This window comes from Pithys albifrons, chromosome 8 (assembly GCF_047495875.1).
Source record: "Pithys albifrons albifrons isolate INPA30051 chromosome 8, PitAlb_v1, whole genome shotgun sequence".
Taxonomy (NCBI): Eukaryota; Metazoa; Chordata; class Aves; order Passeriformes; family Thamnophilidae; genus Pithys; species Pithys albifrons.
The window spans coordinates 10,560,150-10,578,948 of NC_092465.1; the positions used below are offsets into that span (position 1 = coordinate 10,560,150).

Consider the following 18,799-nt stretch of genomic DNA (forward strand, 5'->3'; position numbering starts at 1 on the left):
TTCAAATGACATTGACACTTCTGCAAATGATCCATAGATCACATTTCTGGTTTTTCCTCTTAAATCATCACCAGCTCCTAGGAGGCAACCTCTCAACTGCACACCCACCTTTATCTGTTCCCTATAAATAGATATGAAAGATAATATAAGATACACTTTTAAGATCCCAAGCTCTGCCAAGCGTGGGCCATTGAAAGCATTTCAGCCAGGCCAGGAAGACATTAATTTAGAAATAATCACATGGCTACATCTGAAAAATGGTGCACAATAAGTCTGTGAACCTCATGCACAGTTTAATTACATTATTTCCTGGCAGTTAGTCTCTTATCACCTACCCTTTCCAAGGATCAAAGTAATAAATGAAAAAAGCAGCTTTCTTCTCTTTCTCTATGTGCAGGCCTCTCTCCTTTTTTCTAGATGTGTGGGCTTTGTTGCCCTTTAGAGCATTTGGATCTTCTTGTCTTCATTAGATAAAGCAGAATTTCATGGTTAAAATATGGTATTATCACCCATAAAAATGAGGTTTAAGTCTGTATCCAGATGCAAACCAGTTTCTTGTGCCATACTGATCAGGGGAGCATTCCTGTGCCTCCCAGCAGTGCCACGTTGGTGATGCTGAAACAGTCTCGAAATGCTCCCTATCAAAATTGGCAAGCAAAAGAGGAAATTTCTGCAAATGCAAAAATACTCCATCAGAACATACTGCCTTCAATTATTTTTGGACCTATTTTAATGTTCATGGAGGAAGCAAGAGGAATAGTCAGTGCGTCTCCAGTGTCGGCAGCAGGAAGCTACGAATAGCGGAGCACACCGTGTTCCAGTTCCCGCAGCGGAGCAGCCGCTTCCTTACAGTCAGGAGCGGACGGACTGCGATGCAGCCGCTGCCAGAGCCTGGAAACATGAGCAGGAATTACGCCAGAACTCGGGTGAGGCTCTGCCCTCTGACTCTGAAAGGTCAGGAGCATGTTGGATGATCCAGGGGAACTGGGACGGCAAGCGGCCCCCGATGCTGTAACTGTGCTATAGGGCACACTTAGCACGAAGGAAATGCACAATTCTTCCTCATCCCGAGCTGCAGCAGCACAGCGAGGCATTGTTACTGCTTTCCAATTCCCACCGAAAAGATCAAGTTCAAGTGATGTTGAGGCAACATATTTAGCTGGCAGCAAAAGGAAAAAAGAAACCAGATATGGCAGCACAGGGCAGAATGAATTGATAAAGAAAGAAGGAAAGCACTAAGACATCTATTTCGCACATCAGATTGGGATTCCTACTGCAGGACAGGCTTCCTGCATGACAGGAGGTGGGGCAGTTAACCCCCGTGGTTTTTAATTCCCAGTTTTCAACTTTGAAGTTTGCATCCTTTGTACTTTCATTTTGCTGCTCCAAAGCCAATCCAGATCAACAGAAATCAGTGTCTGGCAGACGACTGCCCTTCATGACGAACAGCTGTCCACATCTGAAAAATCAGTACAAATGCCTTCAGAAGATTCCTGTGTGCTTTGCTTTTGGAGTCTGAACCTGGGTCATGAAAGTGGTAAGAGAGGAAGTTTGTTCCCTCAGAGCTGCCAAACCAGCAAGAGACTAATAGCAAGAGAAACAGAAATGTCAATGGTCGGCTCCAAAAGGGTGTCCTGCCCCCATCACCACAGGTTAAAAAATGATGATTGCAGCAATGGTAGGTGATGTGCACCACTAGAATAACATCCACAAGGAAGAGAATTTCTCATATATATTTACCCTGTTCCCTGTATTGCTCTGCTCAGCAGGCAAGGCAATGTCATTCTTCCTCAAACCAGATGGCAAAACAGGGTCTGTAGCTGCTTTCAGTTGTAGGAGCAGCACAAAGCAGTTGGTGTGTACTTGTGAATTTGTCCTGTGGTTATTAGCTTTGTCCCCAAGCTTTCTACTGATGGATGGAAAGGCAGAAAAGCAAACGTTCACAATGCTATCAGCACACAGGGAAGACCCCCTGAGGTCTTGACTGATAAATGGGAAATTACCAGGATACAAGCCTGACACACTGAAAGCTCCTTTGGAACATCACTAATAATGAAGACCTTTTGCTTTTACAGTCCAATTAGCAGGAATGAGATCTGTTTGTGCTTTAAGAAAACTTGAAAACTTCTATAATGATCTCCTGATCTTGCAAAAATCTGGGGTTTTTTTCCTACAGGTACCCAGAGCAGGATCTTATTAAGCATGACCAGCAGTGGTCAAAGTAATGAACACTTCCCACAGAGCCCACCACGATTACTTCCCACTCCAGCAACTCTTCACTTTAGATTGGGGGCAACAAATTGTGGATGGCATTAACAACCTGTCAGAAGCTGACTTCATATTAAACAGAGCAGATGTCAGCTCGCTGCATCTTTAATTCAGAGCTACAGCCTCTAAAGGCTGCAAGTCCCAGCGTGCAGGTTCCTGCACTGAGACATACAGGCTACGCAGGATTCATCTTCCTCAAAAAGATGAAGGGGTTTGCAAGTAATTTATCCTTATAGATGTTGAAGAGGATTTACCTCCACATTTCCCCAATGATTATTTTGTGTCCATGACTAGGTGAGAGAAATTGCACACTTGACACAGTTTAGCTGCCACTCTCAGGGCCTTCCAAAAGGGAAGGTGCTGATCCCACTATGAAATCTCTTTAGCAGATGACATGTATACTCACGGCATCACAAGGAACTGTCAACACACCCTCTGTGCACAACCACCCCCTGTTAGAACATTTTTTCTGCTTCTAGGCCAACTTCATTTGTTTGTTTTATTTAAAATAAAAATAAAAAAATTCTGAGACCTGATAAACTGAGTAATTGGGGAAATCCATGAACCAAAGCCCTGTTATGCTACCACTGAGCTTCAGAAAAAAATCAGTAAAGATGCATTCAGAGCATCAGTCTATGGAGCTGCATCAACACATCACAGTGCCTTACCCACGACAGAGAGCACTGATGCGCTTCAAGATGAAGCAAGAGCAGCAGTCAGCAAGAATTCAATTATTTTAAAATGCAAGAAGGAAAAAGGAAAAGAAACATGACAAAGAACACATTTGAATAAACACTGAAAATTAATGAAAAGCTGCTACAATAGAGTTATTGTTACATGCTTTCAATTCTCACCTGTTTTTTAGAGGTTCCTTTGTTCTAAGATGTGTGAAGTAATTAACTACAAGTCATTAGAGTTGGCATAGGTTCATTTGGGGAAATAAACAGATTTTTAGGAATGGATGTACAGTTTCCCTCTTTGATATGAACTTCCTGTGTTGACTCTTTTTGCTTGATTGGTGCTATCAGAAAAGTCTTGCTCAAAACAGCTGAAGTGAAGCAGAATATTTGCCGTGCTATACTAAAGCAACCCAAGTCATGTGTGGATATATATATCTGTATTCAGTAGGAATGCTTCCATACCCTTAATTCTCCAAGGGCCTTTTACAACTGCAAATCTGCATTTCTTTGCTGGAAATAACCAATACCACAGTCAGATTCAGGACCTTATTATGCTACATGCCATACAAACACGCTCTTAACTATTGTTTATGCACCCAGCTCAGTCTCAACTTAAGCATCCTTTCCATGTCACCTGTATAATCATCTTTTCAACACTGTAAGATCTGATATTGTAAGATGGTGTCTGCCAATTCAACAATTTAGGAAACTATCTGCACCTATTTTTTGTGGTCTGCCTGGTATTACAAATTCTGTGTCAAAGCAAACACTTCATATTGAACATGGGGCCTGTTCTCTCTATTGTTTTTGTATCAGACTGGGCTTAAGTACAAAGGATGGAATGAGATCTTCTGTTCACATGGCAGCTTATTTAGGCTGGTAGCTGACTCTCCTTCACAACACTGGCATCCAAAGTCTGATTTTATGAACAGTTGTCTAGTGAGAATCTCTGTAGCAAAAAAAAGGTACCATATGCTAAGGGAAACTTCAGATTATAAAAGAAAGCATTTTTCACTGGCAATATGAGAGGGAAGATGCCAGATTTGGAAACAAGGTTTCCAGAGAGAACAGACACTATGTGCTCTGTTCAAGAGTCCATAGGATGAGAAAAGACAAAGATGTTGAGGCAACTTAAAATAGACTAAATGTTCCTCTTGAGCAATTTCTAACTCCAGATCCATAAAAGCAGAGATCTATCTGTACGTTTCTTCTATGTGATAAAAATGAGAACCAATTGTATCAGGAACACTTTCAAAGCTTGTTGTTCTTATATAGGACTATTCCAGGCCCTGGCAAATCAGGCTGCCCATTATATTGCAAATGTGTACCAACACAACTGGAATAGTGGGACAGGGGCATCAGCATGGGCAGATGGAAACACAGTCTCATTACCATAAGCAGGTGGCAGTGGCTAATCCTGAGCCATCAGCAGGGCTAGAGCCACAGCCAGGTACTGGTACCAGAGCACAGGACATCTCTGGCTCACTCAGGGCCTGTCAGTGGGGGCTCTCACAGGCAGGGTGAGTCCTTCACTGATTTCAGTAGAAGCTGATACTCTCTCTGCTTTTCAGGACCAGGTCTCTGTCTTCTTAGCAGACAGCTCAGGGAGACCTCAAGCACCCAAATGCAATCAGATCAGGGATACCAGGCTGAAACTGAGTAGTTTCACCACAGGAATAGGGAGGCAGATGCTTTGGGCTGAGGAGTAGCTACCAACTTCAAAGTGGTGCTCTGAAAACTCCTTTTCTGGCACTCTGGGTAAGAGATTTCTTTTATGCTTGGTGGTAAATTCTTGGTCACTCTTATAAAGCTCTCTACAAACACAGGCCTGTTCATAAACACAGACCACGAGTTCAGTGCCTTTCCCAGTCAGTATCTGCATGCCAAGGCCCTGTCCTTTCTCTGCACAGACATTTGGAATGGGCTGAGGATAAAAGAAACATGCTTAAATGAGCCTCACTTGGACCCTCAGTGAAATGTTTCTGCAGAAGACACTAAGCTCATTGACTCCTTTTATTGAGAAAGTCTTATAGAGCTTCCCTCAGGTCTAACAACACCCCCTGTGCTCAAAATCTCCAGGAAAGCTCCTTACTGAGATGCTCACTTACTGTGCTGTTGTGATATCCATGGTATAAGTACTTACTTGGAAAATCCAGGGCATGCTGAGTTCTGCACACCAATGTGATATTCACGTAACTTAAATGAAATCTAAATCCTATACAAAAATCCGTGTCTAATCCATGATTATTATGCCTGTATGATTATTACTGTTAACTGTTAAATACCATTCATTCAGTAACAAATCCTTTCACAGTGAAATAGCACATACGGCATATGTACTTCTCCCTGATGTGAGGCACTAAGGATGTGCTTTTATTATTAATCTTGATTCTGGTTCTGTCCCCTCTTAATATGCTTCCTGCCTCCTCTCCAGTCCTAATTAACCACTCCCCAGAACTCATTCATTTTGTATTCATTTCACATATGACAGCTCCCTCTGTCAGCTTCTCAGCACTCTCCTCATTGGCTTCCCATTCTCAATCCCTGGGACACATCCCTTTTACAGTAACTTCTAAGCCAGTAATTCACACGAATCTTGGAGGCAATTGGATATATGGCATGTAGCACAGATGAAAGGAAGCGAGTGCTTCCAGCAGTGAAATAAGAGAAGGGAAATGGTCCTTCACTAAGTGGATTTTATCTTAGTTGGAGGAAGTTGTCCCAGGTGCTGTGCCTATTGGCATTATCCAAATCCTTAAGGGTTAATCTGACACCTTGCAAACAGGAAAACTCTATCATTTGTTTATGTATCACTTCCAGGGTCTTTTGACACTCTTAAAGGAAGGAAAATTAGAGGTGATGGGGAATGTAGAAGAAAGTGAAGATGTTGCTGATTTTTTTAGTCTTTCTTGTGCTGCTTTTCCAGAAAGTCAGCTAAGACCCATTTCTAGGAAATGCTTCCCCACACATCACTTGACTAAAGGGAGCAGTTACAATTGCTCTACTTAATGGACTGTAGTAAAACAAACTGCCTCCTATTAGCAAGAAAGATCATATCATCAGATTTGTAGTGCATTTTATTACAGAACAAACAGCATCAGAATTTTTAAGTGCGGTATGAGAAGCAATGTATGAAACAGTTGAAGTGGGTATCCTACAAACACAAATTATAGTTTTCCTTCTCTCAAACATCAAGATATCAGTGGTTCTTTCTTAAAGGCACCTTTTCTCACCCAAACCACAGCATAAATTTCCACATTTTACATTCTATTATCCATCAAAGCCATCTTGCATCTTTTTACACAAAGAGTAGCTTGCAGAGCATTTCTTCCTTCTGAGGAACACGAACCTTTGGCAGGTGTAATACTCTAATAACAGTGTGAGCATGGCTCAAATGCTCAGATTATATACTTCTTGGATACTCTTCTCCCCCGCTGACTTTGCTGTGGAGCTGGAGCTTCTCTGTATTTTTCTAGACTGACTCTGGTGTTAAGTGACACTCTAACCCACAAACTCCTAAATTTTGCCTGGCACTGCACACTGGATATATTGTTAGTTAACGGGTTTATTGTGATTCTGCTGAAAATAAGTAGGAGTCTTCCCAGTACTTTCATTAGGAATTGGAACAGGACACTGGACAGTAGTCTAGTACAGATGACATATCTGTGATTTTCCCCCTTGAGAAACCAAACCCCACATTATTTATTTCACTATGTGGTGGCTGTTTAGCAGCACCTATCCCATAGAATAACACACCAGTTCACTTATTTAAAGAGGCCTGAAGAAGATGTGAGAATGGAGGGATGCAGCGTGTTATGGTCTCACTGCCCACACTGGCACAGCGAGCAGGATGCAGGAGAATTGCTGCAACTGTTATTGCACCCTCTTTCCCCCGAATCATTTTGCTTATGGCCTCCTCCAAACTTGTCTTCCGCCTATGAACTTTGCTCTGTTAATCACATGCCAATTACTCTTGCACTCACCATCATTCCAGGCTGGTCACATCACCTGGGAAATGGGAGCAACAGCTGCCAGTAGGGTATGAGCTGCAATCCCTCACTGGTTTCTGCTCCCTCCCGCTGCACCACCTGCAGAGCAGCAGCACCACGGCAGCCCCCAGCAGCCAGCACAGCTTCCCACAGGCAGCTCCACAGTGAAAATCACAGGCAGAGCTGTGTTTTTCAAAGGGAAGCTTTGGCATACATGAGGCAGTTGGTTTTGACTGCAAGCCTGCTACTTCACTGCTCCTTGAAGACTAGATGTGGCCTGTGGTTTGCCACTAGACTTTCTACAAAGCTGGCCTGATCCAAATAAAATGTTTCTCCCACCGCAAACTTACAGTGAAATTCACTTGTGGGATTTTCTAACTATCACTGCCATCTTTTGGAGTTTGCCTTTGTCCAGTGGATTCTGTAGGAAGTCAGGAAGCAGAAGGGGAGGTGAGGACACAGAGAACATGCAAACCCCCTGTTGGGGCTGGCCCCAGTGGCATTAGAGCAGCCTCCTCTTTGCTCTGCTGTGATGAGTTTACAGTGCAGACCCTCAGTTCAGTCCAGCTGGTGACTATAATGTTTATACTTAATGTGGACAACACTGATTACATCATGATAGTTTTTCATTCACATACATGCTGGGGTAGTAAAACTGATATGGAACCAACCCAGAATGATGTGGAAATTCCTACAAAAGTCAAATTGGGTGCCAGTTACAAATGATTTCCAGAAAAGCTGGAAAGTACAGAGTGTAAGGATAATTTTTTGTCTTTTTTGGTATTTATTCAAGTGGAAAACATGTGGACTCTTGCCTGAATTATTCTCCCTGTCCAGATTTCAACCAACCAATTATCATTTCTCAGATAGTTCTAATAGTTGGATCTATGTAATCATGGGGTTTTTGTTTCAAATAATATTCAGTTTAGACTGGGCTACATTTTTTAATGTTACTGGTGACTAAAAATATTTTCCTTGTTACCCAGTAAAAACACAGTGAAGCCTCAGTTCTAGTTTCAAAATTACATATATATACATACATATTCCTATGTTAGTTGGTAAGGAATAAATTTGTTGAACAGTGAGGGTCAGGGCTGTGCCAGCAGCTGAAATGTGTTATTTATCAGCAGATCATTACAGTCAGCACTGCACAGCATGGGAACTTCCTCACACCCCCCTGCCAAAGCTCCCCACATGGCTGACCTGCCTGCTGACTTGAGCTTCAAGGAGCTTCCAGTCTCCATCTGGGAATTCAATCTCCCTGCACTGCTTCTGCCTATGTGATAGCCCCACTTTGCCTTTCCCCTGGCCCCAGTACAGGAAAAGAAAATCCTACAGGCCTGACATGGACACCAGGTTTCTCCACAGACAGCTCTGCTCCATCCCACTGATTGGAGTGGGAGAAGCCCAGGCTGTGACTGCCACTCATTCCACTTATTTACCAATAATATGAGTTGTTCAGCACACAACTATTCAGATTTCTCGAAGTTGTAGCCCCTGTAATTTGAATAATTTGTGTGTCAGGGCAGTGACTGCCATTTCTAAATGTTCCAATAGTGGGGATCTATAGGAGGAAAAGAACTGAATTGATTTGCTTGGAACATCTGGGGTATTTTAGTACCAAAGGGTTCAAAAATTAACTTACCTACCTTAAAATACTGTGTGTTTTCAGTTCTTGTGACCCTCTTTTTTTTCTATCCCAGTTTTAAGAACTTTTCAGGCAATGAGGACACCTGAAATTTTTGAACTCAGAGATGCCAAGAAAATGGAAAGTCCTTGTCCATTTTTTCCTTATTAAAACAGGTTTCCTGAAATATCATCCAATGAGCATACAGAGATATTTTAAAAAAAGCCTAAAACTTTGTTTATATTCAAAATTTTATGTTGGAGTTTGAGCTTTCACAGGGTATGAGAGTTGTCATTTGATTAAAACTAAATGACATATCCAGGTTAGATGGAAAGTGCTGTGCCTCTCCCTGGGAGATGAAGACTATCCTGGCTCTGCTATCATACCTAAGTGTAGAGGATAAAGTGCAACTGAGGAAAAGGAGGTACCTGGAAACTCTAAAACTCAATACACAGACACATGGGAGGCTGTTTCTACAGTGGAGGCAGCACTCAGGCTGGATTCAGCTCTGAGCATTTTATGAAACAAGGACTTTCCAGTCTGAGATGATCTGACTGCTTCAAAGAGACCTGCAAAAGGCAGCAACACAGAACAAGCACATCAATATTCTACATCATGTCTACATGTGTGAACTGTGAATATAAAGGGTCTGCAACCTTTCCTGGAAGACTTTTAGGGACTCTCAAACTGGGGAGATTAATAACACAGATTTTAAAGTATAAAGCAACAAACTATTTTCTATTCTTTGGGAAAGTGTAGAAGTCAAGGAAAGGCAAGCAAAGCCAAAGCAGAGAGAAGCCAAAGCAAGACTGTGCGTTTAGTTAATGTGAGACAGGTGAGTAAGAGATATCGACAAGACCAGAACATCGGTTTCGTCAAACAGGAATGGCTCAAGACAGACACTGTTTCAAAGGCAGGAATCACATGCTCACTGCTTCTGCCTTCACCTCAAAGGTTTCATTTATTTTTTGACTCACCTAAATTTTACACTTAACAACCTCAGAATACCATGTGCAAAGACTGCAGCTGTCACATTGCCCAGACTTGTATCACAACATCCTTTTATGCCTGTTCAGGAGGTAGAAAAGAAACATCCTAGAGATTTCTTCAGCACTACAGAATGGGGAATGGCCACAAGAACTTACCAGACATTGATCTGACCTGAGAGCCTTTCAGTTTAACATTATTAATTATAACAACTTCCTAAATATTAATAATTTACTAATAATATTAGCAATAAAAATAATTGTAAATAAAATAGCAGCAGTCTTCTGAGTAATCCCAAAGAAACTGAAAATCCAAACTGGGACACTGAAATACAGCCACTGCTGGGAAGGACAGAAGTGAGCTATCTCCTTATAGCACATGACACACAGGGAAAAGTGAGAAGAAGAAATTGGAGCACTTGTAATTAAAACTTGGCTCTTATGCATTCTTGAGTGATGCTACAGTGACTCTTATTTTGGAGTGACTCATCCGAATTCAAGGTTTTCCCAACAGGAGGATTTGTTATACAATGATGGAGCCTTTTCAGTCTTAACATGTCTTAGAGATATTTAGTACATGCATTGAAAAACAATGTCATGTGTCCTGCTTGGCACTACTGAAGATTATGTTTGTTTCAGCAATGTACTTTTCCCTGATATTTTAAGATAATATTAATTTGTAGCTAATTAAAAAAATATCTTCAGTGAGTTCCCCCTGGGTCTGTCTAGGCAGATGTGTTATTGAAACAACTGGATAATACATTAAGTAGAGAAGATTCACAGACTGGTGTTTTTGATGGATATGTGGACTAGATAAACCTTAATCTGAGAGCTCAGTGCCTTCCACTGAGAATACCCTACCTCTGGGGCCTAGAATTTTAAACGTGCAGCAAAGACTTCTCACAAAATCACCTAAGAAGGTATCAAGCACTTCTGCATTAAGGAAACCAAGACTCTAGCAGAACACAGTTTTCTAAAGTACACTCCCCAAAATCCGTACTTGCATAACCTTCCAGAGGCAAAAGGTAGACATACTACAAGTAGTAGGGAGCACACTTGGCTTTGTGTTACTGAAATCTGTGAAACTTGGTTTGGGAACTCTGGTTGGTTTTTAGCCAGTCTTTTCAACAAACACGACAAGCTGCTATGCTTTGCTTTCCGGGGACTTCCCTATCTACTACAGGTTCCTGAATTAGTAACTTCTGTAGGCACAGGGAATGAGGATGTAACTTAGCAGTGGTACCACACACCTTGGAACTGCAGCATCCTAAATCCATGTTACTTACCTGTGCTTCTGCTGCTCTTGATACTTTTGTATGTTGTATTGCATTTCAAGACACACCACGTGCCTTTTAGGCTGACACACTACATTGCAAACATCTAAGAAATAGAAGTTCCAGTGAAATCTCTATGGAATACTTTAATGTGAAATGTTTCTCAAATAAAGGCCTTGTGCTGATGAACAGGAACAGGGCACTGACTTAGTGTTAGGTATGAATTCAAATGCCATCCTTATGTTCTTTTAAACGCAAAAGAGCCACATTGGGTTTTGTATGTTGCTGTTACTTCAGAATACTTTATCTTGGTCTATTTAGATATTTATCTCAAACATTGTCTCAGGTCTCTTCTGTGGGAACTGAGTGACCATGTCCTTGGTACAAAGTCATTACTAAAGATGCAGATCTTGTTCTGATTTCCTATGAACAGGAAACTGAAAATGTTCTGTGAGATAACAATCAGGAGGATTTAAACTACAAATTTCCTATATGCTCCAAGAAGTGCAAACAATAATCATAGTGAATCAAACCCTAAAATCATTCTTCTTTAGGTGCTGTGACAAGTAGATAAATATATTCATAAGCTTAGTAAAAGAAACTTGAAGAAAAGCCTGGTTCTTGTGCTAATGTCTACTACATGTACTCATTGTGACACAGAAAATCAGAAGCTCCTCTTGGAGCTTCTCTTTGTCTGCTACATCCAACAATTAGCTCAGTGAATCGGGTTTACAAGTCACATGAAGTACATCTGCTGGCAACATGAGATTAACACCTGTGATGAACACCCCATGTTGCCACTTACAGAAAAAATGGTCACAGTGTCCTCGTGACAGGGACTTGGTTAAAGTGTGAAAGGAGAAGATTATTCCCTACCTTCTCAGCATCTTGCTCAAAGAGCCGGAGTTGAAAGCACTGGTCCAGTTTCAACTTGCGGACATGCCACATCTGATGCAAGTGTTGCCGGGTGGAATGCAGCTTGTCTAAAAGGCTGGTGATCTTTGGCACAAGACTCTGAAAATCTGCACTTCCAGGAATGCAGTTCCTACCAGAAAAACCATCACTGGATCTTATGCATTGTAACAACCTCTGACCCTCCCGATCCAGTTCTTCCACGGGAGCTTTAATCACTTTTTTCTTAAGCTGTGTGTGCTCATCAATCAGCCTTCTCGAGCCCTCAACATCAACCGGAAACTCCTTCCTAGCCAGCATTTCCTGGAGATCCTCCAGCCTTGATAACAGATGGATAGCACTGTTGAAGAACTCTTCCAATGAGACACGCAACTCTATCCATTCATCGTGGTTGTAATCCAAGGACCCTTCAAACTCATCGGTCAGTTGAGAAGGATCGACAAGCTTTGCCAGGCCTTCAACAGACACCATACTTGTCTAAGGAAAGGAAAAGGAGAGCATTTAATCAGTGACCATTTAATCAGAAACAACAATGCAATCCTTAAAGCGAGGCATGGTGCACAAAGCCGTTATTTTCCTCATCAATACATAATTGAAGAACATTGTAAAAGACATCGAGGACTATGTTTAATTTTGATGAATTAATTGGATAGAAAATTTTGCTATTAATGGCATTGATTTACTTGTTTATTAAAAGCCATGATATTTCCTGGAATAATGTCTATCTTTTTCAGCTGGCCTGGCTATCAAAAATATACAATGAAAATGTTTCTGACACAGATTACATCAACCCAGCTGGACACTGAGGACTTCAGGTGTAGGATATCTGTATATGGTTGTTCACTGTACAGGTACATGGTGTTACAGGGATTCTGCTTCTGGTGGTACCCCCCAGAGACCAGCTATGCAGAAGCAAAAATTTTAGGCATACGATCTGAAGAAGTTATTGCAACCTGCCAAAACACGGAACATGCTGGGTTTTTTTCTTCCAGATTATTCCAGCTGGCTTCAGCCACAGGCAGATCTCTTCCATATTAATAATTCCTAATTTAATTAAGCCAAAAATCGATGTAAAAGTGAAATGTCATTGGAGTATTAACAACTAGAGTTTATTGCCAATAGAAAGCACTGCTCACAAATCATACACGATCAATGAGAGATGGTTTTAATTCATTCAGACTCAGTAATTGGTGATAGAGAAAAGCACTGGGTGTCTGGAAAGCAGATTACAGTTTAAGGATGCAACAACTGAGAGCTGTTCCCCTTTGTTTTAGACAATTTTTTTTTTCATGAAATATGACCATAGGGCTTCATATATAACTAGAGATTTTCTGTGCTGTCATGTTAACACCCAAGTTGGCAGCCCTTAAAGGCTTGTGATGTTCATCAGTGAATGCACATCTGCCCCCTAAAGATCAGGCCTCTAAAGAATGCCAGAGTTCATGCTCTTCAGAAGCAGAGGAACCCAATAATCACAGCAATCTTGTAAAAGTCATTTACAAAGAAAAACCCCTAAAGACCCAACCATTACCCTGGATTATGTTCAAAAGAGCAGGCTGACCACTGATTTAAACTCAGTAATAGGGTTTTGCTTCCAATTTGTATCTATCCTAAAATATCAGGCATTCTGCAATTTATTAAAATTGGGATTGTATTGAATTTATGCTCAGGAGAAAAATTATCATAAAACTTTCTTGCATTATTCCTTACTCTGGGGAAAGGAGAGGACAGTGGAAAGAACCCACAAACAGTGGGAAGGTAAGTATGAAGCTTCAGAGGTTTTTCAAATTTTTAAACCTCTTGACCTAGACCCTGACCCTTTGAAGATAATTCAATTTAACAATTTAACTGCCTGCCAGGAAAATACTTCTCCTCGTGGTTAACACCTGGGCAGTGTGTTAACACCCCTGCAGTGTGTCAAGCTCATGGAAGCACTGCTCTAATAGTGGTCAAAATTTGACATGATGAGATAGCAGAAGGCTTTTCATTTACCAAATTCTGCAGAAATATTTATTCTTTATTCAGGTTTGCTTTTTAAAAGAGTTCTTGAAACTTCCATGAAAACAATCTTAGTTAGGAAGGTAACTGTCTCACAGATTTAGAAATCACTTTAAAAAGTGTTGTCCCCTATTTAGAGCCTTTCAATAGGAGAAAGAAAACAACCTTGAAGGTACCTCCGAATTAATGCGAACTAAGCTGCCTGGTCCATCCATCAAAGTGCCAGGAAGCTTTGGAGTCCACATACATCAACCAGACCCTTTTCTTTGAGTGAAGATCTGTGGGAACTCTGGACTGTGACACAGAAACAGTCTGCTGGAGTCTCACCACACAAAATCCAAATCCTTAGCCTTCACTAAGGGTCCTGGCACATGTATAATGCTTCCATTAAGCTCAAAAGGGAAATCTGGCCGTAAAACTGACACTGGTTACTGCTGAGTTTGTGGATGGGGTAATTCAGCAGAGACTTCCATTTCTTTCCACTGCAGTGTGTTCCTGCCAAGGCCCTCACGTATCCAAGCTGTGGGAAATCATCATGACACTTCAGTGCAGGGAAGGTACCTGTGAGATGCCCCACATAAATCAAATAAATGTGGGTCATATTGAACTGTGATGCTTGCTTGATACTCAGTTCTTCAGAGAGCATGAGCTGCCCAAGAGCCTGAGCTCACTGATAAGCAGCAGCATCCACAGGAATCCTTTAGAAGTTCCTGGATTGTGGTGCATATATTCCAGGGTGAACCACAGCTTAGGAAATCTTTCCACTATGGAACTTAAGGATCCAAACCATTCTACAATTCTGAGTGTCTGCAGGTGTTCCAATACACAGTGAAAGCACTGACACTCCTCCCTCTGGTCCAAAACTTTGTGACCCATTACAGACACCCATGCGAACAGCCCAGCAGACAGACTAAGGCTCAAAGGTACACACAAAATTAAAATACCCCTCGTGTGTGCCAGCACATACAGCAGATGAGTCCAGAGCTTTTAAGACAATGCAGACTTAGAGCTGTAACTATGAGGAATAGTTTGATCACAGTTTACTTTACACCAACTCCACACAGTAAAAAGCCTCCAGAAAGTGTTAATTAACTTTTAAAACAAACAAATGTTCTAAAAATATATATTTGAACTCTTGTTACTTTACTTCAAGGCTTTGAAGCTTTAGGAAGATGTGGGGTTTTTTAACTAAAACACTGGAGGATTGAAATTCAGTGTTGGATATACATGCAATTCCTGTGTTCTCTTGGGCTATGGGACTGCCCCTCAGTGCCCATATATATTTTAAACAGAAGCTCCAAATCACCAAAACTATTCTGTGACTGGTCTCTGCAGGCCCCCTCCTGCTCCATGTTCTTCTGTACCCAAACATCTCCGTTCTCCCTCTCGTTGCCCACAGGCAGCACTGCCAGTCTCACTGCTCTGTGGTAGCAGCTGCCTCTGCCACGAGCAGAGATTTCAGGAAGTGGGAGGGATCTCTGGAGGTAACAAACCCACACTGGAGACAGCCTTGCTTTCGATGGGAAACATGGGATAGCATATGGGATAGCAAGTGGAAGCTATTTTGATGGCTGAGTCCTCAAAAGTAGCCAATGAATGTGAAGACTTATTTAATCAAAGCAAAATTTATATGTTGACTGGGTTTTGTGAGATGGGGAGAAAAATGTACACACACTTAATGTAATAATGCATAATTGTGTGATAATAATGTATAAGTGTAACACCAATCTAAGGCCCCATAGCAATTCAAGAATGCTTTCAAGAACAGGTTGAAAATAAGGATATATTTATATCACACTAACTTATCTTAAAAATATACTTAGATACAGTCTTCCATTGCAATAAACACTAAGATCTATAGCCAAATTCTCTACTGAGTTCCAGAGACGCAGAATCTGAGTGTCTCTCTGAAATGAAGGGATTGGTAAGACAGCCAACAATATAATTGTTTCTCAATGAATGAGAGAAAAACAACACATGACTAAGTCATGGCTGGGCATGATTGAAGTATAAGTACTTCATGCATCTGAGCTTTGCTGTTCAGAAAATTCACAAGAAAACTAAGGTTTTCTAAGGGAACACAACTGTTTTGTCTTCATAAATGAGAACGTTAGCAAAACTCCCTTTAATTTTGCAATTTGTCTATACTGGCTACTTCTCAAAGGACCTGCCTGAGGCACCTTATCATTCACAGGAGTTGTTAATGTAACCCCTGAATTGTAAATCTCTATTAAATAAAAGAGGGGACACTATGTAGAGGTGATAATTTAGTAAAAGTTTTTTATTTTAAAAAAAGTCACTATCTGAAGCTGGGCAGAGGGCAACTAACAAACACATCTAAAGAACTTTGTCTTTACCATTTTGACTAATTTGGTGTTGGTTTGGGGTTTTATCCCTACAAGAAACAAAGAAAAGACTTAATGCAACTCAACCAAAAATAAATACCACAAAAAAACCCTCAGCAAAATGAACTATGTGAACCTCTGAGAAAAAACATACAACTCATTCCACCAGTGTACTCAGAGGACAACTTGATGCCAGGGCATCAGCCAACTCCTGCCAAGTCATTGGATGTATGTTTTGCTTTCCATCACAGACTTAGGAATTATTATTACCTGAAGAAAAGTTTTTCTCAGAGACAGTGCTTTACCATACATTTCTATGTGGCTCTCACCTCAAAGATGAACTTGGAACTGCCGAAGTTTGTTTTCTGCTTCTGCCAGAAATTATCAGGTTTTATAATCAGGGCAACATGAATCTCAGCAGGAAAGGCTTCTTGAAGGGTTTTTAGGAGAGGCTTGATCAAATCCCATTTGGATCCCCTCATATCGATAATAACAGTGAATCCTCGTTTACAAACATCTTCGCTGTAGGAATAAAAGCATATCATGATAATTAATATTGTGGGCAGTCACACCAAGACTTCATCTTTGTTGTTAGTGTTCAGTGCTTCAGAGCAAAGCAAGGAATGCCATACTTTAAAAGAAAAGACAAAAGACAGTACAGCATAAAGGCTATATGAAAGGTTACATTAATTTTACTATAATTCACATGGGATAAAAGTGTCCATATTACAGTTTAATTTCTAATTTGCAAGACACGTGTAATGCAAATTTTCACTAAAGCCTTTCATACAATTGAAAACAGAATCAAACATAGCTGTATAGAAGCTCTTTATGTGTGCATACAGCAGATTCTGCTTTCAACATATTGAACTTAACCCACAGCGTAAAAAGCAGGGACTTTAACATTACTGGCTACTTGTAAATTGGGATGCCTTCATTTTCAGAGGTCCCTTTAAGGACTTTTTTAACAGTGTCATTTCCAGAGAAGTGCCTGGAAATCCTTCTCTGACAGGCCTGGTCACTGGCAATGCGTGTGGCCCAACAACACCAGAGTGTTGGCTTGCAAGAATATCTTTCTCTTTTCCTCAGGAGAAAAGAGGAGAAAGAATAAAAGGATGTGTTGATTCAAGTCAAATCTGGGCTGCTTTCAGCATAACCTTTTAGGGACAGAGCAGTATTTGTCCTCAGAAAAAGGGGTTTGGCTCAAAAGTGTCATCGTTCATCTGTAGCATCCAACATTTGGTGAGAAGTGACTGCTCCTCTGACTGACCAGCTAATGCAGCTGCCTTGCATGGTGTTGAAGTCTCAAGAGCTCTGGTGCCTGCTTTAGGCCTCAAACTCTTGCACAAAATGCAAAAGTCCCCATTCCCAGTAATATTATTGGTAAGGTAAATGAGTGAAATTAATTTGTGATGCACTAAAGATGCCAGAATGGTCTATACCGATCTAATTTTATTATTTTTTTAAGGTGGAATGGTGGTCACAGCCTTTTTCACTGACAGAGACTCTACTGGAAGAAAGGAAGAGTGGAAAGGAGAAAGGAGAATGAAAACAGAAAGAATAACGAAGAAAAATGAGAAACATGGCAGAATATGAATATATTTTGTATCATGAACACAAGGTACAGAACAAGAACTCCTCTTTAATGCATGAATGTAGAACCTTTGATCTTTCTGCAGGCTGGATATCAACATAAATGGGATCAATATTGTGGACATAGAGGCATATGTAAGATAATTTAAAATAGCAATGGTTGATATCACTGGAATGAAACTGAAATATGCTGAGGACAGCTATTATTATGTACAGTGCAGAAATTTTAAGACTGTCAGTGCACAAACACACAGGATGACTTTTCACTACACTCTACCTCTAACTTCTTAAAACACTCTTTCTGCTAAGAAGATCCATCTCCTACATATTTAACTGAAAATGACTCTATAAAGCATAAAACAAGGTTTCTGGGCTGGAACAAGGATAGGGATATTCTTCATAGGAGGCACACTGGGTAAATATATATTAAGAGAGTTCAGTAACTTGAACAGTCTCAACTTAGTGCCAGACAGGAACAGTCAAAGACAACACGCTTGTTCCTCTGCCTTAACATTACTGGCACACCCAGAGCACACAGCATACAACAGTCAGTGTAAAGAAAAACTGGGGACACCAGGGACTTCCAAACACTGTCAGGAATATAGACCTTTCTATTCTCCTTTTACCTACTGCTGAAAGGTCAGACATCTGATCCTTCCATTACTAATGCCAAAAAAGGCTGTAAAAGAAGCTTTGTTGGTGGTGCTACTGCCTCTTGGCTTTTGGAACAAGAGCTGAGACAAGGAATCAAATCAGAAAGGGATGAATAGAAAGTGTTATTTTTCTTGCAAAGCTTTATAGGGTCTTTGGGAACTCCTGCCAAGTCACTGATCCCTGTTACACTGAACCAACTTTTCCAAGGATTTCTTTTTCTTCAAACACTTGACAAAGAGACCCAGCAGCCATACAGGCACATGGAGAGCCCCAACAGCAGAGAAGTAACAGGCAAGTGCAATCTCTCTTGTCTGCTATAGATAGATAAATACACCACCACCACCCATTGTAACCACAGCGAGGCAAAACCAGTATTAGCTCCCCTCCAGCTCCCCATGGCTGCTGCCAACCTGAGAACTTACCAAATCTGATCTAAACCAGTAAGTTAACGCTTACCAATGAACAACATAAAA

The 18,799-nt window shown here is 40.9% G+C and overlaps 1 protein-coding gene across 2 annotated transcripts in view; it reads right to left on the reverse strand.

Annotated features, from left to right (window-relative positions):
• The window catches only part of KALRN (kalirin RhoGEF kinase), a 500,698-nt gene that overhangs the window by 283,571 nt on the left and 198,328 nt on the right, over window positions 1-18,799 (reverse strand). For both annotated transcript variants that reach the window (XM_071561941.1, XM_071561942.1), the window contains exons 5-6: window positions 16,409-16,601; window positions 11,701-12,213 (exon numbers count right to left, since the gene is read on the reverse strand). In XM_071561941.1, the coding sequence (XP_071418042.1) occupies window positions 11,701-12,213; window positions 16,409-16,601 (706 nt within the window). The remainder of the gene's footprint in view (window positions 1-11,700; window positions 12,214-16,408; window positions 16,602-18,799) is intronic.